At 37.5% G+C, this 26,205-nt stretch overlaps 1 protein-coding gene across 1 annotated transcript in view; it reads left to right on the top strand.

The window, feature by feature from the left end:
• LOC124233753 (zinc transporter ZIP9-like) overlaps positions 1-26,205 on the top strand; it is a 50,087-nt gene that overhangs the window by 6,036 nt on the left and 17,846 nt on the right. Inside the window, exon 2 of the mRNA XM_046650928.1 lies at positions 13,049-13,157. Coding sequence (XP_046506884.1) covers positions 13,049-13,157 — 109 coding nt within the window. The remainder of the gene's footprint in view (positions 1-13,048; positions 13,158-26,205) is intronic.

Here is a 26,205-nt window from a genome sequence, read left to right as displayed (position 1 = left end):
TGATATCTTCATAATTTAGTCAATAATAAATTGTCCTGTTCAAGAATTGACATCCTGGGGGCCAGCCCCATGGCCAAGTGGTTAAGTTCGCGCCCTCCGCTTCTGCGGCCCAGGGTTTCACCAGTTCGGATCCTGGGCACGGACATGGCACTGCTCATCAAGCCATGCTGAGGCGGCATCCCACATACCACAACTAGAAGGACCCACAACTAAAAATATACAACTATGTACCATGGGGCTTTGAGGAGAAAAAGGAAAAAAAAATAAAATCTTTAAAAAAAAAAGAAGAATTGACATCCTTTTTGAGGGAAGAAGACCTGAAATGGATTCAGAATGCTTTTGTATGTGACAGTCTTAACTTCTCCTTTAAATGAAGAATTTAGATGTGTCTTTGTTGAATGATAACAAGGTTTAAGATCCTCTGTAGCTCAGTTTGGAACTCCAGGTAACAAATAGTAATGCTACGTTTGAGTACAGGTATTTCTTTAAATTTATCATGGGATTATGGAAATCTCAATCCTCCTTGAATCTGCTCTAATATTCGATGTCTTAACTTTAGATTTTTATTTTATTTTTTTTTCCTTTTTCTCCCCAAAGCCCCCTGGTACATAGTTGTATATTCTTCATTGTGGGTCCTTCTAGTTGTGGCATGTGGGACGCTGCCTCAGCGTGGTTTGATGAGCAGTGCCATGCCCGCGCCCAGGATTCGAACTAACGAAACACTGGGCCGCCTGCAGCGGAGCGCGCGAACTTAACCACTCGGCCACGGGGCCAGCCCCACGATGTCTTAACTTTATTGAAATAAAATAGAAATAGGTGTCACTTGGTTTGGAAATTCTTCTACCTCAATTATACGGATTTTTAAGTGATGGGGTCTTGGGGTTAACTACCAGATAATTGAATCAAGTATCTATCGCAAACCCATTAGTTATCTGGGGGTCATTTTTCTATTAGCCAAAAAATTGTACCCTGGCTTCTGCACCTTGTTGTATGTGCCTTTTATTAATTCTTTATGCATTTGACAAAGGCAAATTGGCAGAAGAAAACAGGTGCTAAAAGCATAAAATGAAACAGTGAGATGGGTTTTATAGAGAAGCAGTTTAGCATAATTCTTAAGAGTATAGATTCTGGACCTAGACTGTGTGGGTTCAGATCCTGGCTCTGCCATTTGCTGCTATGTGAGCCTAGGGAAATTACTTGAACTTTTTATACCTGAATTGTATATAAAGTAGAGATAATAGAAGTACCTACCTCATAGGGTTGTTGTGAGGACTAGGTGGGTTAATATCTGTAACATGATTATAATAGAACATGCTTGGCATATTAAGTACTTAATAAATATTAGTAATAAGGGAGATGAAGGAGAAGAATATTGGTAGCACCTTTCTTGTGTAGAACTTGTCCATCCAGAAACCTCATTAATCTAAAGGACCAGAAAAGTCTGATTAGCTAAATAGCCTGAAGAGCAAGCATTTTACTTGCTCCCTGTTGTCCTGGCTCTCACTCGGTGCCTTTTTATGTAATTCTAGTAGGCTAGTATGCCAGTTATCAATTTGTTGCCTCTCGACTCCAAATCTTCACTCTGCAAAAATGGATATGGACCCTTTAAATATTTTTCCGCTGCCAGCTGGCACGATGTCGAGTTTTGTCAATAGAGGATACTGGAGAGAAATTGTAAGAGGAGGAGGTTTTCCTTCTTGGTTCTGGCATGCTTGCTCAGCAGGCTCCTAGGTGACTTCTCTGGCACGAATTCCTGTAGCACAGGCAGCCTCCCCAGTGTCCAGCTTCCCTGGTGCAGCCTCCTGCAGCGTGTGTGGCTTCTCTAGCCTCCAGCGAGGCTACTCCAGTGCCCGTCTCCTGCACTGCAAGCAGCTTCTCAAGCCCCAGACTCCTGCTGAACACACAGCACCCAGCAGTCAGTAGTTCCCACTGGCACCCCCTGAGGCAGTTTTATAGGAGTCTCTCTACAGTAAGACTCTGCCATGAGCAGCTTTCCCTGACACCCTAGAGTGCGGATTTCCAGCAAGTTCCACCAGTGTGGCACCACAGAAACCTCTCTGCTGTAATACTGTGATTTATAATAAGAAATATATATTTGGTCTTCATTCTTGTTTCTGGCATGGAGGTCCTAAAACCTTTGGAATTTCCCAAGTGTTGAGAGCCCTGAAGGTGTTTTTTGTTATGTGAATGAGGTGACTTTTGGAATGCCCCTAGGTAACCTAAGGATGGGGGCAGGTTGCCCGGAGAACCAATCTTGTGATTGGAGGGTTGAAACTTTCAGTCCCACCAGGGACGGGAGAGGAGCTGGAGGTTAAATCAATCGCCAATGTCCAAGGGTTTAATCAATCTTGCCTATATAATGAAGCCTTCATAAACCAAAAGGACAGAGTTCCGAGAGCTTCCGGGTTGGTGAGCACGTGGAAGTGCTGGGAGAGTTTCGAGCTCAGAGAGGACATAGAAGCTCTGCGCCTTTTCCCCATACACTGCCCTATGCATCTCTTCCATCTGTCTGTTCCTGAGTTATATCTTTTTACAATAACCCAGTAATCTAGTAAGTAAAATGATTCTCTGAGTCCTGTGAGCCCCTTTAGCAAATTAATCAAACACAAGAAAAGGGGGTCATTGGAACCTCCAATCTAGCAAGTCGGTCAGAAGCACTGGCTTCTTGTAGGACTGAGCCCTTAACCTGTGGGATCGGACACTGTCTCTAGGCAGATAGTGTTAGAATTGAGTTAAATTGTAGGATGCCCAGCTGGTGTCCCAGCATTTGCTTGGTGTGAGGAGCCTAGCCCTGCCCAAGTCAGAACCAGTCCCCGAACTTTTTACAGCCATTCCTTGAGCCCCAGCCATGCCCTCTCCAGCAGGATTTGGATCTCAGCCCTCGTGGGACCTTTGAGCACTCTTATCTCGGTCATAGAGTAATCACTGCTCCTTTTATCTGCTACTTTTATATTTAGAGTTCTCTCATACTAGCTGTTTTCTTATTACAGTCATGCATGGTTAACGATTGGATAAGTTCTGAGAAATGTGTCATTAGGCAAGTTTCTCATTGTGCGAACATCATAGAGTATACTTCCGCAAACCTAGATGGTCCCACCTACCACACAGCTAGGCTATATGGCACTAATCTTCTGGGACCACCATAGTATATGCGGTCCATCACTGACTGAAACATTATGCGGCACATGGCTGTACCCCAACCCCGTTATTCTTTATATTAAACTTTCCCTGTTTAAATTATTTTATAATTTTTCTGTCTTGATGGGACCCTGACTAATACAACTGGGTAATGGTTCATAAAATCAAATAACTATTGAGGCTGAACAGTGCATCAGGCCTGGAGTAAGATAAAACAGTTCAAGTGTCCTGATACAGGGCAGCTGACCTTCTGTGTCAGTGCTTGGGAGTCATTAGGGAGTAACGAGAACTGTGGTCGACTGAAGAGCATGTGCCGTTTGATGACACCAGCCCTGGTGTTGCCAAATCTTCCTACTTTTCAAAAGCTGGAAATCTGTGTTTTTATATGAAATCTTCTGAATTTTACATTTTGGCTACTAATTCAAATATTGGTACATTACTGTGTGGGTCAACAGCCCATGTTTGTGAGTTGCCAATCTAGAACCTCTGGACTGGACTATCTGATTTCTAAGCTCTTTGAAAACTAGAAACAGGAAACTAGAAGGGATAGGGGAAGCTCTATCTATAGGAAATAGGTCACAGCATGACAACAACGGGGGAGACTGGAAAACATTTCAAATTATTACAAAACCTCAAAGTGCAGTTGTTTAGAACCACTTAATAAAGGGGAAAACATCTCTATGTTTATGTTAAAGGCATTGTGCTCTCTCATCCGTCCACAGTACAATAATGAATAATGACAGCTACAGTGTCAACGTATGTGTCAAGTTCTGTGTTCATTTTAACAGTAACCTTGAAAGGAAAGAATTCTTGTCCTGTTTACACAACTAGAAGGACCTGCAACTAAGATATACAACTATGTACCAGGGGGCTTCTGGGGGAGATAAAGCAGAAAAAAAAAAAGGAATTCTTGTCCTGTTTATAGGTGAGGAGACTGAGCCTGAACGTTTACTTAAGTGCAAAGCCACTATTTATGTAACCTCTAATTAAATGAAAAAGCAATTTTTAAAACCTGGCCGAATAGTAGAGGCTCTTTGTGGAAAATTTAGAAAATATATAGAAAATTTAGAAAATGATTTATAAAAGGAAAATAAAATGATCTCTTATGCCTCTGTCCAGTGAGAATCACTAGCAACATTTTTTTTCTTTCTGTTCTGTTTTTTCTTTGATTTTTAACATGGTTGATTATGTGGCATATGTGTAATTTTACATTTTCTCTTCTTTGACCTGATACTATAAAATAAGCATCTTCTTTTGTTACTAAAAACGTGTTCTTGGCATTGTTTTAATGTCTTCATTCAGTTATTTTATGTACAGAAATTCTTATGCATTTAATTTGTTTTTAAGTTTTTGTCATGGTAATAGTGTTGAATGAATATTTTTGTGTCTAATGCTATGACCATATATATCAGATTATTTCCTCATGGGTAGAATGACAGGATCAAAGGGCATAAATGTTCTTAAGAAGGTTCTCAATCTATATTACCTGTTTTTTTAATGCATTTTTTCCCAGTAAATTCAAATGACACTGTATTCTCACAAACATTGAATGCTATCATTGTTAATTTTTAAAACTTTGCTAATTTGATAGGGAAAAGTGTGTTTTTATTATTGTGATTTTTCTCAGTTCAATTGACCTTCTTATATATTAATAATATGATATTTATGGCCAGTGCTTTTCTAGGTTCTTTCCCAGTGGGTTTTTGTTTGCTTTTGTTTTGTAGTCACAACAAACAATCCTGTGGGATTTCCACTGGTGTTCAATTCTTTTATGTTGAGGAAAGACTTATACAAAAAGAAAAACAAATTAGTTTTGTTTTCCAAGATTGGAGGAAGTAGAGTTCATAAGGTATTGCTTGTTGTTACCTCCGTGTCAAATGAATTGGGAAAGGGGAAGCCTTTATGCCCCTGGCAAAATGGCAAAAATCGTAGCACTGTTCATTGGAACTTTACCCGAGTCTCTGGGTTTTGTTTTGTTGTTTTTGCAGGGGAGGGCTGAGAACCAATTTCTGCGTGCTGCTAGTGATGTTGAGGATAATAACGACAATACTCTGTGCTGAGTGTGCTAAATTGTACTCCTACGTGATAACAGGAGTCGCAGCCCCTTCTTAGGAGGACACTCAACTTGCTCAGGGTCGCACAGCTGATACTTAGAGGCAGGAGGCTTTTCAGCATCTTGTCTCAGTTGCAAGGACTTCAAGAACAAAGTTCCTGTTTAAATTTTCTTCATTACCTGTTACTGACACTCAGCAGTAGATAATGTAGTAGTTAAATAACATTAGGAAGTATCTCGGGGGGCGGGCCTCGTGGCCGAGTGGTTGAGTTCATGCACTCCGCTTCAGGCGGCCCGGGATTTTGCTGGTTCAGATCCTGGGCGCGGACATGCTGAGGTGGCATCCCACGTGCCACAACTAGAAGGACCCACAACTAAAAATATACAACTGTGTACTGGGGGGATTTGGAGAGAAAAAGCAGGAAAAAAAAAAAGAAGATTAGCAACGGTTGTTAGCTCATGTGCCAATCTTTAAAAAAGAAAAAAAAAAGTATCTCCTTCTTGAAGCAGGTTTGTTCGTAAGAAGATGGAGAAAGTCTTTGTTGCCTGAACAGGAATTCCTCTGTGCCTGACGATATTTCATCTCTTCGGTTCCTAGAGCTTTGAAGGAATCAGTCTTATAACAAGAGATATATCTTTAATTTTTTAGGAAACTATAGTTGATGCTTTCAGTACTAAAGAAAGCATGATACAAGGGGAATTGAAATAAACTATTTTCAATATTAAAAGCTTTTAAAATTAGTGGCTTATATTTAGTTGAACCAAACAGTTTATTGACTGTTTGTAGGAGCAAGAAAAGAAAAACCATTTAACTACCTTAGTGTCTGCCAAGAAAATTAAACTGACTTCAAAGCTTTGCGCTTGATAGTTAATGGCATTGAGTACAAGCTGTTGTTTTAATTAATACATCTGGTCAATCTTTCGGCTCAGTCAGGCTACAGCTGTGAAACTGTAAAATGAGAGAACATAAAACCAATGGCATTGCACAGTTCATGCCTCTCTTGAACAGATATTTTATTTCTCTACAGAAACTATTGCTGTGGGAACTCTCTTTTCATCTCGAACTACGCTTGGAATTTGTAGTTCTTCATTTAAGTGATTTACCGTAAGCAAAGGAAAGAACCTGTCAGCATTTTAACTTTGACATTTAGAGTTTTGAGATTGAATTCCAAGTTGTGAAGTTGTATGAAAGAATACAGCTATACAAATAACACATCTCTAGTGCTTGAGATAAATCAGGTTGTGTCTAAAATGATTTAGGTAGTTAAGAAATTTTTAAGAAGCAAAAATTGAAACTACAGTCCATGGCAATGATGCTCATTTTTTTGACTACTGAGTCTTCTTTTCCTCGGAAGTGTTGCCTCTGTAGTATTGGTCACCATGAGAAGGTTAGGAGACATTTACCAAGCTGATAAAAGTTATTTGGGATAAATAATCTTTATATCACTTTGCTGGAGATTGAAACGGTGAACACGGTTTTGAGCTTCTTGGAAAAATATAGGTATGATTTAAGATATTTGCATTAATGAGACAAATGACAGCATTTCCTCACATTTTCTATGATGGAATCCTGTTATGGTTCTTTATTATATGTACTTGAACATCCCTTGAGCCAAAGCGTAAATTCCAAATCAATTAACCACTGAAAATTCTTGATCTAGTTACACTTATAAGGCATGTGTTAGGTCTGTTTCCCAGCACAAGTATTCTAAAGAGCTTTCACTACATTCGTATATTTGTTGACGTTAGGGCCAGTGAAGCAGTGGGTACCAAGTCCCTCATGTCTTGCATTGCCGGGCATTTAATTCATCCTTTCAGTAAGTATTCAGAGAGAATTTGTTATGGGACAGATACTGTCTTATAAATTGAAGGTTGAGCAATAAATTAAGAACAAAAATTTGCCCTCACAGAACTTAGTTTTGGAGGAAGGTTACAGGGACAAGCAAACATAGTGTTCTGCAGATGTTTAACTTCATTGGTAAATAAATGTGCTTTACTTAATTTCGAAATGACCTGAAAACATCATATAGTAATTTTAGCTCACATTGCCTTTCCTCCAAGGAAATATTGCACAGCTAGGTGACTCACTCAGATTTACCTTGATGATCTCTTCCTACAAATTCTCAAATTTTTTGTTTCTGTATTTTTTAATGGCATGTACAGATCTCACGCTTACACTGTAGATCTGGGTTTTCCAGGCTTTTGGGTTTCACAGGGCAGTAATATTTTTGAAATTAGGGAGAATTGGTACAGGATTGTCTGCTTTTAATTTTGCCAAGTAAGGACACTAAAAATAAAAACAAAAACTATCATCACCAACACTTTCTTAAAAGAAAGGACATTTTAAGACTAAGACATAGGTAGGACTTATTCTCAGAATAAAAAATAGGCCTCTCCTTGAAGAAATAAAACCTTAGGCAAGCTCATTACATTGTCATTTCTCTTATTTTGCCATCTGACCTTTAGAAATTATCAATAGAGAACAATTATAACTAATCGTAAATTTTGGTTTTCCTCTTGATGTTGCTGAGGAATTCTGTTGACTCACACTATTTAAAGAGGATGTATGACAGTTATCTTTTTTTCAGAAGTAAATTTTATATGATGGATTGTATGTATTGTGTCATGTGATGGACATTGTCTTGGAATGTGCAGGGTAGCAGACTGCAATGTCAGGTTTAATCATGCTTCTGCCACTAACTAGCCTAGCCGTGTGATCTTGGGCAAATCATTTCTCATCTTTGGCCTTTGATTCTCCATCTATATTGAGAGAGGATCATTTTTTACATTTTCTTCCAGTTTTTTTTTTAGGAAGATTGGCCCTGAGCTAACGTCTCTGCCAGTCTTCTTCTATTTTGTGTGTGGGATGCTGCCAGAGCATGGCTTGATAAGCAGTGTGTAGGTCCATGCCTGGGATCTGAACCTGTGAACCCTGGGCTGCCAAAGAGGAGTGCATTAACTTAACCACTGCACCACTGGGCGAGCCCCTTGCAGTTCTTACACTTGGATTCTCTGTTGATAACCTTGGTAGCTAGTATCCTTGTTACAGTATGTGTCTAAAGATCAATAAAAATTTTTACTGTGTCTTTCTAAAAATTTGGACCAAGCTCCTATTCTTGTTTCAGCTAAGAGCATTTAATTGTTCATACATGATTAACAAAGAGATGGAATTTCCTGACTATACTTTAAAGACTTACCATGATCTCTTTGCAATGGCATTAGCTGCACATGGAGAGTCAGCTGTTTCCTAGCTTGCTAGAGCCTTTGGGAAATTCTTGTAAAATTTATTGCAATAGATAATATTCATTGGTCCATGTAAGTAAGTGAATGGAATTATAGTTAATTTCATTTGGAAGCAGGACTGTCTAAAAATATTAGATTTTTAACAATTAATTAAATTTTAAAAGGCAGCGTAGGAGAATTATTTTTTACTTTCTTTATGGATTTGAAGTTTTTGATTGAAGTACCCATAGATGTCTAAGTTATTGTGGATGGTCTGCATCCCTCGGTTATCTTAAATGCTGCTACTTCACCTTTGTCTTAATTTTGTGGTATACCAGCCTCAAAAACTCACCTCTGCTCCTGCCTTTAAAACTTGTCTCAGTGTAGTGCCTCATGTGACTCCAGTGTAGAATATTATAAAGCACTTGGTAAATGCCTAGTGAATTTGTTGATTGATCCAGAATTGTGAACACCACTGGTTTCTCCATGCAATTATTGACATAAAATTGTGATGATTGATTTTTAAGGAATATCTGAATGATAGAAGAGATAATTTAAGAAAAATTTTAGAAATGCCTTTTAGTATTTTACATAGACCTCTGACCTTGGTTTCAAAGGGCTGCCATGAAAAAGCTTTGTTAAAATTGAATAGTTCTAAAATGAATCTTTTCAAAGGACCTGGCTGAGTAAATTACTGCCTAGGTAACTTTTTTATAAATATGTAATTTTAAAGAGTAAAAGTACAGATCTTAATACAGTTTGATGAATTTTGACAAATGTATACAAATGTAACTGACATCCCAATCTAGATTTAGAACATTTCCATCATCCTAAAAAATAACCTGATACCATTTTCCAGTTAATCACCCCTGCCACTGCATCCCCCCGCTGACTCCTCCTGCCAGAGACAGCCACTCTTCTGATTTCTATTGCCAGAGATTAGTTTGGCCTGCTTTTAAACTTACATAAATGGATTCATACACTACGTACTCTTTTTGTGTGAGGGTTCTTTCATTCAAACACCAGGATAATGTTTTTGAAATTCATTCGTGTTGCGGAATGTAGCAGTAGTTTATTCTTTTTTGTTACTGAGTAGTATTCCATTGTATAAGTATACGACAATTTGTTTATCCATTCTCTTGTTGATGGACATCTGATCCAGATGGTGGCTATTATTCATAAAGCTTCTGTGAACATTCTTGTGCAAGTTTTTTTGTGGACATACATTTTCATTTCTCTTGGTAAATACCCAAAAGTGGAATCTCTGGTTTAAGTTTATGATTGACTGCCAGTTTTCCAATGTGGTTGTACCATTTTATGCTCCCACCAGGAATGCATGAGAGTTTCAGTTGCTCTATATCCTTGCCATCACTTAGTGTTGTCAATCTTTTTAATTTGAGCTATTCTAGTGGGTGTGATGAGGTATCTCATCATAGTTTTAATTTGCATTTTCCTTTTGATTAAATGATGTTGAACACCTATTCATGGATTATTGGCCATTCATATATCTTTTGTGAAGTATCTGTTTAATGTTTTATCCATTTTTTATTTTTTTTTTGTGTGTGTGTGTATGTGTGTGTCTCTCTTTGAGTTGTAGAAGTTCTTTTATATTTCAAATACAGGCCCTTTGTCAGTGTCTTAGGTTGGGTTCCCCAGAAAAAAGACTCTGAGAAGGAGGTTTGCATGCAGAAGGTTTATTGAAGAGTGCTCTTGGGAATAACGCTGTGAAAGAATGAGCAGGATTAAGCAGATGGAGAAGTTGAACTGTAATTCAGTTGCAATAGAGGCCTCAGCTTACCCCACAGCAGGCTCTGAAACTGGATTGCCCTTCAGAGATATCTTGAATTGAGGCAAGAGGATTGGGCTTTGTACCTCCATTCACACAACCTAGTGGATTAGTCATTGGGTGTGGACTGCCCTGGGAGAGCGAATATAACCTTAGGTTAGTCATTTCCCTTTGGCCCACGGTCTAGTCCTCAGAGGGACTCAGCTGTGAGTCATCAGAAGGCAACACTCCCAGCTGCTGGGGGAACAGGTGTCCCTGACCTGAAGGGGGCTGATGTGGACAGTGTTGCCACAGCATCCTCCACAGATACATGTATTGTAGATATTTTCTTCCAGTTTGCAGCACGTCTATTCATTTTCTTAATGGATCAGCAAACGTTTTAAATTCTCATGTTGAAGTTTTTTTCTCTTATGGTTTGTGTTTTTGTGTCCTCACTGGGAAATTTTGCCAACCCCAGCCTTGCAAAGATATACTACATTTTCTTCTAGAAGCTTTTGAGTTTTAGGTTTTATATTTAGGTGTATAATCCATCAGGAATTAATTTTTGTGTATGATGTGAGCTACCACCCATATAATTCTTGAGGGCAATCAGCTCTTTCTCCTTGAGGTATATCCCTTCATCACTTCTAATCTTCCCCTAATTAGCAAAGCAGGGGCATCTTTCATTTCCATTTCCCAGAGTAGAACATAGTCAAAATGCTGACAGGACAATTTTCTTCCCTAGCAATTTATTCAGTAGTTTGAATTATGGAGTTTTGAAACCAAATCCCTAAAATGAATGGTGTGCCCACTCTAGTTCAGTTTTACTGTTATTTTTGTCCTTCTTCAGGAGAAAAACTTAACATTTATGAATTATTTTAAAAAATCAAAGGTGACTTTTATGAATTGGCTAGAGAGAATGATGAAAAGATAATTAATTACCGTGTCACCTTACACAGAGTAGAGCAGTTTCCCTTTGTGTTCTCCGTGCTCTGACAGTTTGTCTCAAATGAGTGCTGTGATTAGCAGTGCTTTAGTGAGCTTAGTAACTTGGAAAAGACAAAGACTCTTAGAATAGCTCAGTATTAAATATTAAAATAGTAACGTCAGTTGTTTGGTGTCATTTTTCTGAAGTGCTTCAATCACTTTCTCCTATTACCTCCTATTTATACTCACAAGATATATAGCAATAGTTTTATTTTACAGAAGAAAAGTTGAGGTACTGAGTTGTTAACCAGTTTGGACATGGAGTCAGTTCTGTCTCCCGAGCCAGTTCCCCAACCACTGGCTGCTTTCAGAATACTCAGTTTGTGAGTAGCTAATAATGGCCATCCTGAACGTCTGAAGGCTGACCTGACCTGTGTGCTAGGGGTGAGGGGAACCCCCCTCTTGATATACAGCAAGTATGAGGTGCTGATGTTGCCGCTGTAGTTCCCTGTTTGCACTAGAGAGACACTGAGGCAGAGATCGCTTCCTTCCTCCCAAACAAGGAAAGGGTAAAGTTTCAACCAGCCTTTCAGCTAAGAACCCATTTCCTATAGAGACAGTATATATATATATATATATCCCTCCAGCCTCACAGTCATACTTTCAGTAGTATATCAGAGGTAATATAGCCACTATTATTTTTGCTAACCTCATAAAAGAAAGTAAAACAGAAAACTGAAGTACATGATACACCATTAAATTATTGAAACTTTTTGATAAGCAACATACATAATTACCCCCTTGTAGTTTTTAAGATCATTTTTCATACTGCTAAGACTCCAGGAAGCCATATAGATAGAGTACACCACTGCTTCAAGACATTTTCAAACATAATCTTTTATATCTTATATGTCAGGAGGCAATCTCTCAAAGAAGTCTGGGTAAAAATAAGTAATTGAGATGAAGTTAGATTAAAACTACAGATCATTTATGGCACCGATTGTGATGATGGTTTCACAGATGTATACTTATCTCCAAACACATCAAGTTGTATACATTAACTATCTTCAGCTTTTTGGATGTCAACCTGCCTCAATAAAGTGGCTTAAAAGAACCTCGTAGAACATTTTACTAGTGAACTCAACATGTTGCTTTTTTCAAATTGTATAAGTAATACATGTTCATTGTAGATCAGTTTTAAGTGTTTTATAAATTGTTATAAATTACATATTACAAATTATGTTTATAATTTATAAAGTACAAAATTTGATAATGTTTAATTTATACTTCTACTTATGTGTATAGTTTTTATTACAAATATGAGACTATCAATATATATTGTTTACCACCAGCTTTTTCCTCATAGCAATACATCATGGCTTTCTAAATCCATGAATAGACCTATATCATAATTTTTAATGGCTGAGAGTTGTGGTACTGTGATGAAGGATTATAAGTTATTTAGCCAATCCCCTTTCTTGGACCTTTAGGTTATTTTCAGGTTTGCACTCTTAATAAATGCAGTGGTCATCTTTGCATAGTTCTTTCTTTTTTTCTTAGGATGAATTTCTACAAGTGAAATTGCTGGATCAAAGAATTCACATTTTTGAGGCTTTAAATCTGAATTGCCAAATTGTGGTCCCGATAGGTTGCAACAACTCACATTCCTTCCAGTGTTAGACAAGTGTGCTCATTTCTTCCCTATCATGCATAGGAGACAAGTTTTCCCACATCATTGCCAATCTGGTAAATTTAAAAATGGCATCTCCTCTTTTTAATTGGCATTAATTATTCATGAAGCTGACCCTTTTTCAACTTCACTGGCCATTGTAGATTTTGGTTTCACAAATGATGCAGCTCACAATCTTGATTACAGATACTTCAGAAACTTTTTCCCATTCATTCATCAGTTTTCTCAACAGCTTCTTATGTTTTCATTCCAGGAGCGACTAAAGCTGGTGACTGTTTTGGGTGCCGGCCTTCTCTGTGGAACTGCACTGGCTGTCATCGTGCCGGAAGGAGTACATGCACTTTATGAAGATATTCTCGAGGGTGAGAGAGAGAAGGGCCTTCTTTGAGATATGTTATTGACATGGAGGGTTGAAAGGACAAACTTGGTGGTGTTTTTTCTGAACACGGCTTATGTTTGCCATAGAATTCTACCCAGAGAAAAGTTCTTAAAACATATCTCTTGGCATCTTTGACATTGAACACATCCTTAGCAGTTTGTGAATTGAATGCCCCAAGTCATGAATACAACTTAAGATTTATTTGCAATAATGCATGAATTCCAGTCTTTCTATGTATGATAGTCCTTTTTTGTTGCCCACTCAAAAACTGCCCAGATCCTACACTATAGTGATTATGTTTTTAGTATTGTTTAATTGAAAAAATAGATAGATACATATGGATTCTTTATAGTAAACTTTGTGAGGACCCCTACAGTAAAGGATAACTAAAAAATTAAAGAGGCCTCTCCTGACCCTAATAAAAACAAGTGGAGAACAGTGTAGCTGTGTGAGGGTAGATGCTGGGCTATCAGCTTGGTTCACTCACCTGTGAAATAATTTGATCCTTCACACCAGCTTAAAAGCATACTTGATTCAAATTTGTGACTCAGCAAAATCAGATTATTCCTTCTCATGAAACTTCACAGATACCTGTGAAGGATTGAAACCGCAGCTCTTAAATTGGTGAGCTGAATCTTCAAATGCCAAGAGTCTACTGGACTTTAAGAATAGTATAAAGAGGTAGGCACTTTCCAAATTTCTTACTAGCTACAATGTAATACAGTCACGTGCTGCATAAGAACATTTCTGTTAGCGAAGGACTGCGTATAGAGGTGGTCCTATAGGATTAGTACCATACAGCCTAGGTGTGTAGTAGGCTATACCGTCTAGGTTTATGTAAGTACCCTCTGTGGTGTACACACAATGACGAAATTGCCTAATGATGCATTTCTCGGGACTTGTCCTCGTCAAGCGACACATGGCTGTAAATAGATTTTCAGATCTCAGTAGGGGAAAGGAACTGTGTCCTTTATCCAGAGTGATGATGCGCCTGTGCTTGGGTGTGAATATGAGCATAATGGAGTTTGGTAGGCAGAGAGTGGTGGCAGATGTTATATTTGAGGATTGTCAGGGTCTCATTGCAAAATAGGACAGAGGCTGAGGATTGATCAGCTTTAATGGGAAAAAATAATAAATCAGGATCCTTTAAAGCAGTAGTTTCCACTCTTTTTTGATCACACATCCTGTTGGGGGAAAAAAGACATACATGCACTATTGTACTGGTTTACTGTGTATATTATAAAACACACTCCTAAAATAGAAACTTTTGAATTATGAGATTTAACGTAAACGTATATAGGTTAGTATTTTCTTTCAGATCTCGGTGGATTGTCCTGAATTTTTCTGGGTGTGATTATTCCACTGTAGAGATCACTATCCTGGTATACTAGAAAACATTCACACCGAGACTAAATAGACAATTAAAATTGTTTTCTTGGCATTGTAGCTAAGAAAGAACTATGGGTAGCAATTGTTTTCTAAACTTGTCTGATAATAAAAGTTCCTTGAGGGCGGGGTGCATTTTAAAAGTATAATTTCCTGGCTCCCAACCTAGACTACTGGAATCAGAGTCTCGGGGAAGAGGCCTGGGAGTATCTATTTTCAACAAGTTGTCAAACGATGCTTATCAGACAAGTTTGAGAAACACTGAGGTAGAAGGAAGAAGTGCTTCAAGTATTGTTTTGTTTTTTCTTTTAATAAGTTTTACTGAGATATAATTCACATATATCTCAGGTATAATTTTAAGGTTAAATTTAGCTACTGTATGTTGGATTGCGTTCCTTTATTTTCAGTTTTCTTGGTTTTGGCCCAAAATAATTTTGCAGACTCATTTGAAAACAGATACAGTGTGCTTTATAAGCTTGCTTTTCGGGGCCGGCTCCGTGGCTGAGTGGTTAAGTTCGCGCGCTCTGCTGCGGCGGCCCAGGGTTCAGATCCTGGGTGCGGACATAGCACGGCTCATCAGGCCACGTTGAGATGGCGTCCCACATCCCACAACTAGAAGGACATGCAACTAAGATATACAACTGTGTACAGGGGGGGTTTGGGGAGATAAAGCAGAAAAAAAACAACAACCTGCTTTTCTAAAAATAAGCGTTACAGTCTCTTTAACCTTTCATCATAGATTAGTCTCCAGTTCTAAGCCATTATTTAAATTTTTTATTATTTTCATGTATATATCTTACACTAACTCTTTTTGGTATACACATCTGCAGGTTTTGACAAATGCATAGTCATGTTATCAGCACTGCAATTCAAATACGGAACAGTTCCATCACACCAAAAACGTTCCCTCATGCTGCCCCTTTGTAGTCAGACGTTTCCTCCACTCCAGCCTTTGTCAACCACTCGTCTCTTCTCTGTCCCCATAGTTTTGCCTTTTCTGAATGTCATGTAAATGTAATCTTGTAGCCTTTGGGTCTGGCTTCTTCGCTTAGCATGATGCATTTGAGAGTAATCATATGGTTCTGTGTGTCAATGGTTTGTACCTTTATAGCTCTGAGTAGTCTTCCCTTGTTTGGATGAACCACAGTTTCTTTATTCCTTCACTAGTTAAAAAGACGTATGGGTTGTTTCCAGTTTTGGTGGTTATGAATAAAGTTACTATAAACATTTGTGTACAGGTTTTTGTGTGAACATGAGTTTTTATTTCTTTTGCATACCTGTAAGTAGAATTGCTGGGTCATATAGGTAAGTGTGTGTTTCACTTCATAAGAGATTGCCAAACTTGTTTGCATACTGGCTGTACCATTTTGCATTCCCATCAGTAATATATGAGAATTCTAGTTGATTTCTCTTCCTTGAGACAGCACTTGGTGTTGTCTGTTTTGCTAGTTTTTTATTTCAGTCATTCTAATAGGTGAGTAGTGGTATCTCAGTGTGATTTTAATTTGCAGTTTCCTAATGGCTAATGATGTTGAACATCTTTTCCTGCATTTGACTGCCATTGTTGTATGTTGTTTGGTGAAACCAGATATTTTACCCCCCTTTTTTTTTTTAAAGATTGGCACCTGAGCTAACAACTGTTGCCAATCTTCTTTCTTTTTTTTTCCCTGCTTTTTGTCCCCAAACCCCTCGGTACATAGTTGTATGTTTTTAGTTGTGGGTCCTTCTAGTTGTGATACGTGGGACGCTGCTTCAGCATGGCCTAATGAGCGGTGCCATATCCGCACACAGGATCCGAACCAGCAAAACCCTGGGCCGCCGAAGTAGAGCACGAAAACTTAACCACTCGGCCACGGGACCAGCCCCTACCATTTTTTAAATTGAGTTTTCTTATTATTGAGTTTGGAGAGTTCTTTATATATTCTGGATACAAGTCCTTTATCAGATATGTGACCTGCAAATATTTTCGTCTAGTCTGTGGCTTGTCTTTTTATTCTCTTAACAGTGTCTTTCACAGAGTAGTTTTTAATTTTTTTTCACATTTTATTAAATTGTAATTTCTAAAAGTTTCTTTTACATAAAGTAACATGAAGTAAAACATAAAATTCCAGATAGTACAATACTGTTCATGTTTTTGAGATGGATTCTCGCAGCTTTCAAGTATCTTAAGTCAAATAATTTTAAGTGCACTTCTTTATCCTGTATTAGAAGTTTTCTAACTCCGGGTATTAAGGTAATTTAAGTTTTGTAACTTCATGTTTACCATCACTGGGCTTTTATTCTCTATTTCACGTCTGCCTTTTTTTTTTTTTTATTGAGATCATAATAGTTTATAACATTGTGAAATTACAGTTGTACATCATTATTTGTCAATCACCATATATATGTGCCCCTTTACCCCTATGCCCACCACTCAACCCCCTTCCCTTCTGGTAACCACTGAACTGTTCTCTTTATCCATGTATTGTCTTCCACATATGAGTGAAATCATATGATATTTGTCTTTTTCTGTCTCGCTTATTTTGCTTAACATAATGCCCTCAAAGTCCATCCATGTTATTGCAAATGGGATGATTTTGTCCTTGTTTATGGCTGAGTAGTATTCCATTTTATGTATATACCACATCTTCTTTATCCATTCACCAGTCGATGGGCACTTGGGTTGCTTCCACGTCTTGGCTATTGTGAATAATGCTGCAATAAACAAAGCAGTGTATAAGTCTCTTTGAATTGTTGATTTCAGGTTCTTTGGATAAATACCCAGTAGTGGGATAGCTGGGTCATATGGTGTTTCTATTTTTAATTTTTTGGGAAATCTCCATACTGTTTTCCACAGTGGCTGCACCAGTTTGCATTTCCACCAGCAGTGTATGAGGGTTCCCTTTTCTCCACATCCTCTCCAACATTTAGTTTTTGTCTTGGTGATTATAGCCATTCTAACAGATGTACAGTGATATCTCAGGATAGTTTCGATTTGCATTTCCCTGATGATTAGTGATGTTGAGCATCTTTTCATGTGCCTATTGGCCATCTGCATATCTTCTTTAGAAAAATGTCTACTCATATCGTCTGCCCGTTTTTTTATCATATAGTTTGTTTTTTTGTTGTTGACTTGAGTTCTTTATATATTTTGGAAATTAACCCCTTGTCGGATGTATGATTTTACAAATATTTTCTCCCGGTTGGTTGGTTGTCTTTTCATTTTGTCCTGGTTTTCTTTGCCTTTTGGAAGCTCTTTAGTCTGATGAACTCCCACTTGTTTATTTTTTCTTTTATTTTCCTCATCTAAGTAGACATGATATTTTAAAAGATCCTTCTAAGACTGATGTCAAAGAGTGTATTGCCTATATTTTCTTCTAGGAGTGTTATGGTTTCAGGTCTTACCTTCAACTCTTTGGTCCATTTTGAGTTAACTTTTGTGTATGGCGAAAGATAATGGTGTACTTTCATTCTGTTGCATGTGGCTGTCCAGTTTCCCAAACACTGTTTATTGAAGAGACTTTCCTTTCTCCATTGTATGTTCTTAGCTCCTTTGTCAAAGATTAGCTGTCCATAGATGTGTGGTCTTATTTCTGGGCTTTCAGTTCTGTTCCATTGATCTCTGTGTCTGTTTTTGTACCGGTACCATACTGTTTTGATTACTATAGCTTTGTAATATATTTTGAAGTCAGGGATTGTGATGCCTCCAGCTTTATTCTTTTTTCTCAGGATTGTTTTAGCTATTCAGGGTCTTTCATTTCCCCATTATGAATTTTAGCATTTTTGTTCTATTTCTGTGAAGAATGTCATTGGGATTCTGATTAGGATTGCACTGAATCTGTAGATTGCTTTATGTAATATGGACATTTTAACTATATTTATTCTCCTGATCTATGTGCGTGGAATATCTTTCCATTTCTTTAGGTCATCATCCATTTCTTTCAATAATGTCTTATAGTTTTCATTGTATAGGTCTGTCACTTCCTTGGTTAAATTTATTCCTAGATATTATATTCTTTTTGTTGTGGTTGTAAATGGGATTGTATTCTTGAGTTCTCTTTCTTTTAGTTCATTATTAGAGCATAGAAATGCAGTGGACTTTTGTTAGTTGATTTCGTACCCTGCCACTTTGCCGTATTTGTTGATTATTTCTAATAGTTTTCCGATGGGTTCTTTAGGGTTTTCTATATATAAGATCATGTTGTCTGCAAACAGCGAGAGTTTCACTTCTTGATTGCCTATTTGGATTCCTTTTATTTCTTTTTCTTGCCTAATGCTCTGGCCAAAACCTCCAGTACTATGTTGAATAAGAGTGACGAGAGTGAACACCCTTGTCTTGTTCCTGTTCTCAGAGGGATGGCTTTCAGTTTTCCCTCATTGAGTATGATGTTGGCTGTGGGTTTGTCATATATGGCCTTTATTATGTTGAGGTACTTTCCTTCTTTACCCATTTTATTAAGAGTTTTTATCATAAATGGGTGTTGGATCCTGTCAAATGCTTTCTCTGCATCTATTGAGATAATCATGTGGTTTTTATTCATCCTTTTGTTAATGTGGTGTATCACATTGATTGATTTGCTGGTGTTGAACCATCCCTGTGTCCCTGGTATAAATCCCATTGATCATGATGTGTGATCTTTTTAGTGTATTGCTGTGTTTGGTTTGCCAATATTTTCTTGAGGATTTTTGCATCTATGTTCTTCTGTGGTATTGGCCTGTAATTTTCCTTGTGTTGTCCTTGTCTGGCTTTGGGATCAGGATGATGTTGACCTCATAGAATGTGTTAGGAAGTGTTCTGCCTTCCTCAGTTTTTTGGAATAGTTTGAGAAGGGTAGATATTAAAATAACTTCTTTAAATGTTTGGTAGAATTCTCCAGAGAAGCCATCTGGTCCTGGACTTTTATTTTTGGGGAAGTTTTTGATTACTGTTTCAATCTCTTTACTTGTGATTGGTCTATTCAGATTCTCTATTTCTTCTTGATTCAGTTTTATGAGGTTGTATGGGTCTAAGAATTTATCCATTTCTTCTAGATTGTCCAATTTGTTGGCATATAGTTTTTCACTGTATTCTCTTATAATCCTTTATGTTTCTGTGGTATCTGTTGTAAGTTCTCCTCTTTCATTTCTAATTTTACTTATTTGAGTCTTCTCTCTCTTTTTCTTAGTCTGGCTAAGGATTTGTCAAGTTTGTTTATATTCTCAGAGAACCAACTCTTAGTTTCATTGACCCTTTCTACTGTTTTTTTTTCTTTGTTTCAATTTCATTTTTTTCTGCTCTAATTTTTATTATTTCCCTCCTTCTGCTGTCTTTGGGCTTTGTTCTTTTTCTAATTCTGTTAGGTGTAGTTTAAGATTGCTTATTTGAGATTTTTCTTGTTTTTTAAAGTGGGCCTGTATTGCTATGAATTTCCCTCTTAGGACTGCTTTACTGCATCCCATATGAGTTGGTATGATGTATTTTCATTTTCATTTGTCTCCAGATATTTTTTGATTTCTCCTTTAATTTCTTCTATGATCCATTGCTTGTTCAGTAGCATGTTGTTTAGTCTCCTATATTTGTCACTTTCCCAGCTGTTTTCTTGTAGTTGATTTCTAGTTTCATAGCATTATGATCGGAAAAGATGCTTGATAGGATTTCAATCTTCTTAAACTTATTGAGGCTTGCCTTGTTTCCCATCCTATGCTCTATCCTTCAGAATGTTCCACGTGCACTTGAGAAGAATGTGTATTATGCTCTTTTTGGATGGAGTGTTTCTGTATATATCTATTAAGTTCACCTGGTCTAGGTTTTCATTTAAATCCACTATTTCCTTGTTGACTTTCTGTCTGGTTGATCTATCCATTGACTTAACTGGAATGTTAAGATCCACTACTGTTATTGTGTTGTTGCTCATATCTCCTTTTAGGTTTGTTAATAGGTGCTTTATGTACTTTGGTGCTCCTGTGTTGGGTGCATATATGTTTATAAGTGTTATGTCTTCTTGGTGGAGTGTCCCTTTTATCATTATATACTGCCTCTCTTTGTCTCTGATTGCCTGTTCTATCTTGAAATCTGCTTTGCCTGATATAAGTATAGCAACACCTGTTTTCTCTTCTTTGCTATTAGCTTGGAGTATCATCTTCCATCACTTAACTCTGAGCCTGTGTTTGTCTTTAGAGCTGAGATGTGTTTCCTGGAGGCAGCGTATTGTTGGGTCTTGTTTTTTAATCCATCCTGCTGCTCTATGTCTTTTGGTTGGAGAATCCAATCCATTTACATTTAGAGTGATCATTGATATATGAGGGCTTAATGCTGCTGTTTTATGACTCAATTTTTGGTTGTTCTGTATTTCCCTTTGTTTCTCGTCCCATGTATTTTGGACTACCAATTCAGTTTGGTAGTTCTCTGTGATGGTTTTCTCAGTTTTCTCTTTATTTATCATTTGTGTATCTGTTCTGATTATTTGTTTGGTGGTTACCATGAGGTTTATATAAAAAATCTCGCAGAGGAGATAGTCCATTTTCTGATAGCCTCTTATCTCCTTAGCCTAAACAGTTTCCCTCCCTTTCCTCTTCCCCTTCTACGTTGTTGTTATCACAACTTATTTCATCTTGTGTTGTGAATTTGTGGTTAAAATGATGAGATTATATTTATTTTTTATATTTTCCTTCCCTTTATCTTTAATGTTATAATTGTTTGCTCACCTATTCTGATAGAGAGCTGCAATTTTCTGATTTTGTCTGCCTATTTATCTCCTTGATCAAGGTGGTGTAAACCCTTTCTCTTTTTTTTTCAGGTATGAAAACCATCTTAATCACTTCGTGTGAGGGCTGGGGAATCTTGTGGTGATGAACTCCCTCAGCTTTTGTTTATCTGGGAAAGTTTTTATTTCTCCATCGTATCTGAAGGATATTGTCACTGGATAGAGTATTCTTCGCTGAAAGTTTTTATCTTTGAGAATTTTGAATGTATCATTCCACTCTCTCCTAGCCTGTAAGGTTTCTGCTGAGAAATCCACTGAAAGCCTGATAGGGCATAAGTTTGTTCGTAGTAAACTTTTATTATCCGTTTAATGTTTGTAGCAATGCCTTTTTATTTTTTTCAAAGAACCATGTTTGATTTCATTGACTTTTTTTTCTATTGATTTTTCTCCTTTCTATTTCATTGATTTCTCTTTTGCTTTATGCATATTGAAGCTCTTTGGCTAGTTGCCTACACATTTAGGATTGCTGTGTCGTGTTGATGAACAGATCCTTTTCATCATTGTATAATGTCTCTCTTTATCCCTGGTAACGTTCCTTGTTCCCAAGTCTTCTTTATCTCATATTCACATAGCCACACCAGTTTTCTTTTGATCAGTGTTTACATGGTATATCTTTTTCCATCCATTTACTTTTAACCTACATATGTCATTTGTTACATTTAATATGGATTTCTTGTAAACAGCCTACGATTAGATCATGTTTTTAAAATCTGATCTGTCTTCTAATTGGTATGTTTAGACCAGGGGTCAGCAAACATTTTCCGTAAAGAGTCAGATACTAAATATTTTAGACTTTGTGAGCCATGTGATCTCTGTTGGTACTGTTCAACTCTGCCATTGTAACTAAGTTCATTGTTTCTTTCCTCTGTCATCTTTATTCTGCTATTGAGCCCATCCAGTGAACGTACTGTTTCAGATATTATATTTTTCAGTTCTAAAATTTCCACTTGGTTCCTTTTTATAGTTTCTGCTTCTTCAGATGACATCCATTCATTTCAAGTGTATTTACCTTTACTCCAGAGAACATAGTTATAATAGCTGCTTGAAAGTCTTTTGAGTATTCCAGTATCTGAGTTTTCTTGGGTTTGGGTTGATTGTCTTTTCTCTTGATAGTTGGTCAGGTTTTCCTGTTTCTTTGTGTGGCAAGTAATTTTGAATTGTTTATTGGGTATTTTTAGTGTTATAATTTGGGACTTTGGGTCCTCTCAAAATCCTCTGGAGAATGTTTATTTGTTTTGTTTTAGCAGGCAGTTAACCAGGTTGGGTTCAGACTGACAATTCTGTGTTGCCTTTTTTGGGTGATGGTTCCAATTTTAGTTTAGTTTTCAAAGCCTCTGCAATGCTGCTTTGGGTATGTCCTGTCCCTGTAGAGTTCAGGGATGAATCTGGGACTTGTGCCATTGATACACAAGATTAGGGGAACCCCACTTGGCTCTTTCCTCTCCAGTATTCCTCTCACACTCTCTGGCTTCCAGGGGACCCTTTACCTGGTCCACTGGCCAGAAAGGTGGAGTTTCTCTAGGAGTTTTATCTGCCTGTGCTGTCACTGCATAGTTCTGTGTAACTTGGGCTGCCTTGAGGGCAAAGTGACAGGAGAAAAGAACAGAATATCCTCATTTCCCCTCATACTTTTCAGACCACTGGGGCCCATTTTCCAGTTACTCTGGCCAGAAAGATGGAGTTTCTCTTGGGATTTTAACTGCCTGTGTTGTTCTGCAACTGAGACTGCCTTCAAGGCAGGGCTGGGAAAGAAAAAAGAGCAGGAAAGAAAAAGAAAAAAGAGGAAGCTTCCTTCTGTACCAACACCTCTCAGCAGCCCTCTTCCTGGTCTTCTGGCCAGAAGGACAGGCTTTCTTTTGAAGTTTTTGCTGCCCTCTCTCCTTTTGCTATTGTTTACTCTTTGTATGCTCAGGTGGTGGTTCTTTGTGTGTTTCCTCCAGAGTTCTTGTTGTAATTAGTGTGTGATTGAGGCTATAGTGGGTTTACTCCATCTTGGCCAGCACCAGAAGTCCCATTATTCTTTTTATAAAGTAAAGTGTTAATACCCACTTTATTAAAAATTTTTTGAGGTAGCTCAGCCGTGATATTAGCTTTAAACTAAGCTGTCTCTAGATTTTCCACATCTCTCTTCCTACCAGTGAGCTTAGACACTTCCCTTTAGTTTCTGCTATGTTATCTTTTTCTCCCCTCACCCTTTCCCTCTCTTTCTTTATTGTAAATCATACCAACTTTTCTCTAAACTTCAAGAAAGGAGTTTGTTTACATGTTACAGCCTATGTTTTAGTTCTTCTATGGACTTTATAATTATGATAATTAACAGATTTTTTTTTTAGAGCTCAGTATACCATGGTGAGTGCCCTGACACTTTAATGAGCGTTATTAAATACTAATTCATGTAAAAGGGAACCTCTCACATACTCTCCTTAATTATAGTTCTAAAATCACTGGAATTAGATGATTATCAGCATTCATATGAGAAAACTGTCTTTCTATAGAAACAAGTTTTAAGAACATAGTTTATTGAGTACTACAGTCCTTGTTTACCATGGAACTAAAATTTGAAAGCACCATAATTCTCTGGAACATGAGAATTGGTATGTTTAGGAAGGCAGGCTATTGGGTCAAAGACCTAAATATAAATGTGATATATTCATATCTGTTGGGGTAATCATCAAAACTGTCATCAAGAATGATTCAATATAGATTATCCTACTAATTTGTCTGAGAATGCCATGTATCAGATTCTTTAGAGAAGAATCTTACGTCTTTCTCTCTCATTTTTTGCTCTACATCTAAGTAAAAGGAGAGGGTTAAATCTGCTGTTATTTTTAACACTTGTCCTGTCATTCATTAATAAAAGCAGAGCTCTTTAAAACTCTTGTTATACTTTATTCTCAGGATTCTGAAACATGAACGATCGTGGACTAGTAAGGCCTATCTCTTCTACTTATTTTGTCTGCTAAAATGTCTGGTCTCTGCTTTTTCCCTGCTCCCTCCTCTCCCTTTCTCCCAGCATTGTTTTATTGCGCAGTATTGTATCTGACCAGATAGTCAGGTCAAATATTTAACGTAAGAGGTTTGAAAATGGATCTACCAGGTTAATTCTATTTAATATATAACTATGTTCTTGAACATTTGGTGAGCACTTACCATATACCAGGTATTACGTGAAACTCTTCACATATGTTCTCTAATCATCACAACAACCTTCTGAGGCAGGCACCATTTTGTCCATGAGGAAATTGAGCCACAAAGAGGTTGAATAACTTGTCCAAGGTACTCAGCCAGTGTGTCAGGACCAGAGTTTGAACACAGGCAGTCTTATTCTGAAGCTACACTCTTAATGAGACTCTGCTACATGGTGTACACTGTCAGGAATTTAACATCACCAACGCACTGTTTATCTGCTAAAGAAATCTAGTTTCCTAACTTATAATAGATTTTTTTCTTTCAGAAACACAGTAATATTTTGATCAAAGATTTGTTAACATTTCTTCAAAATGTCAGCTTTGTGCATTTGACTATGATCAAGTTTTCTTTTTTATGTGAGAAACAGAATATATCATAATTAAGTAGAAGTTTTCATAATTATTACTGAAAACACGTGTCAAGTGTAAAGAACTGTTGGTCTTTGCCAGAAAAAAAAAAGTATATGATAGAGAGCTATAAAGGTTATAAGCTTTGAGTAGAAGTTAAGAAATTAAAAACAATCAACAAAAGCCAAAAACATAAAAATCAAAGCTGGAAGATCACCTCAAAACAAAGTCAGATTACCTGAAGGTTTGATTCCTTTATAGAAGTATGTATTTATCTGAAGGAAGAGCTCCAAAGAATCTCTTCAAGGGGTAAACTGATTCTGTTTCATTTAATTTAACATATGTGTCTGTGACGGGAAGGCCACCTACCATACTGATAGAACTTACTGGAAAGACTCCTGTATGACTGTCTAGGGAAAGCATCAAGTTCATAATGATGATCTGAACACTCTGTTAGTGGTGTGAGAAATATATGTCTGATGTGTGATGTCCAATGATAACATCACTGGTTTGTGTGCTTTGCAGCAGGGAGTGTGACATGGAACATGTCTCAGCTGGTGAATTACCAACCAGTGCCCTGAGTGAAACAGCCCTAATAACCTGAAAGCTCTGTCGTGCATGAGTAACATACATGCATGCACAACTTAATGTATTTTAATTAAATAGCTGGTTTTTGAGATCCTAGTTTTTGCTAGGTTGAGTTTTATGTCCAGAGTAGAAGGAAGAGTGGGTGTATTAATATTGATTTTTAGCAGTTCAGAGATCTAAGATATAGCCCCTGCCTTCAAGAATTCACAGCCAATGGAAAATGAATAAATTGACAATCAATGACAGCAAGGGTTGGCAATTTTTTTCTGTAAAGGGCCAGATAGTAAATATTTTAGGCTTTGTGGGCAGTATGGTTTCTGTTGCAATTACTCGACTCTGTAGCATGAAAGCAGCCATAGACAGTCCATGAACAGATGAGCATGGCTGTGTTCCCATGCAGCTTTTATTTACAAAAGCAGCCACCGACCCATGTATTGTTGTTTTCTGATGTCTGAATTATAATGTAGAGAGATAAGACCTATGATAGAGAAACATCCCATGTGCTGTGTATGCATGAGGGGATGAGGACACAGAAAATCTCAAGGAGGAGGGGACTTATGAGCTGAGTCTCGAAGGACAAGGTGTTATCTAGGAGAAGCAGCATGGAAGGCCCATGGATTCATTAACTCATACTGAGTGTAGGCAGAGGCAGAGACAGGAGCCCAGTTTGTTAAATGTTAAGGGGGTACCTTATGAAAAGGTAATGATTCAAATCCTCTCCAGTAGCATCTTTCTCAATAGTGTTGAAAATTGTAGCTACCAAAATTCTGATTTACTTCACATGGATAGCTTCTTAACA

The sequence above is a fragment of the Equus quagga genome, unplaced genomic scaffold (genome assembly GCF_021613505.1).
Source record: "Equus quagga isolate Etosha38 unplaced genomic scaffold, UCLA_HA_Equagga_1.0 220_RagTag, whole genome shotgun sequence".
NCBI lineage: Eukaryota > Metazoa > Chordata > Mammalia > Perissodactyla > Equidae > Equus > Equus quagga.
Note: the sequence above shows the minus strand (reverse complement) of the source record. Positions and strands in the feature narration are given on the sequence as shown.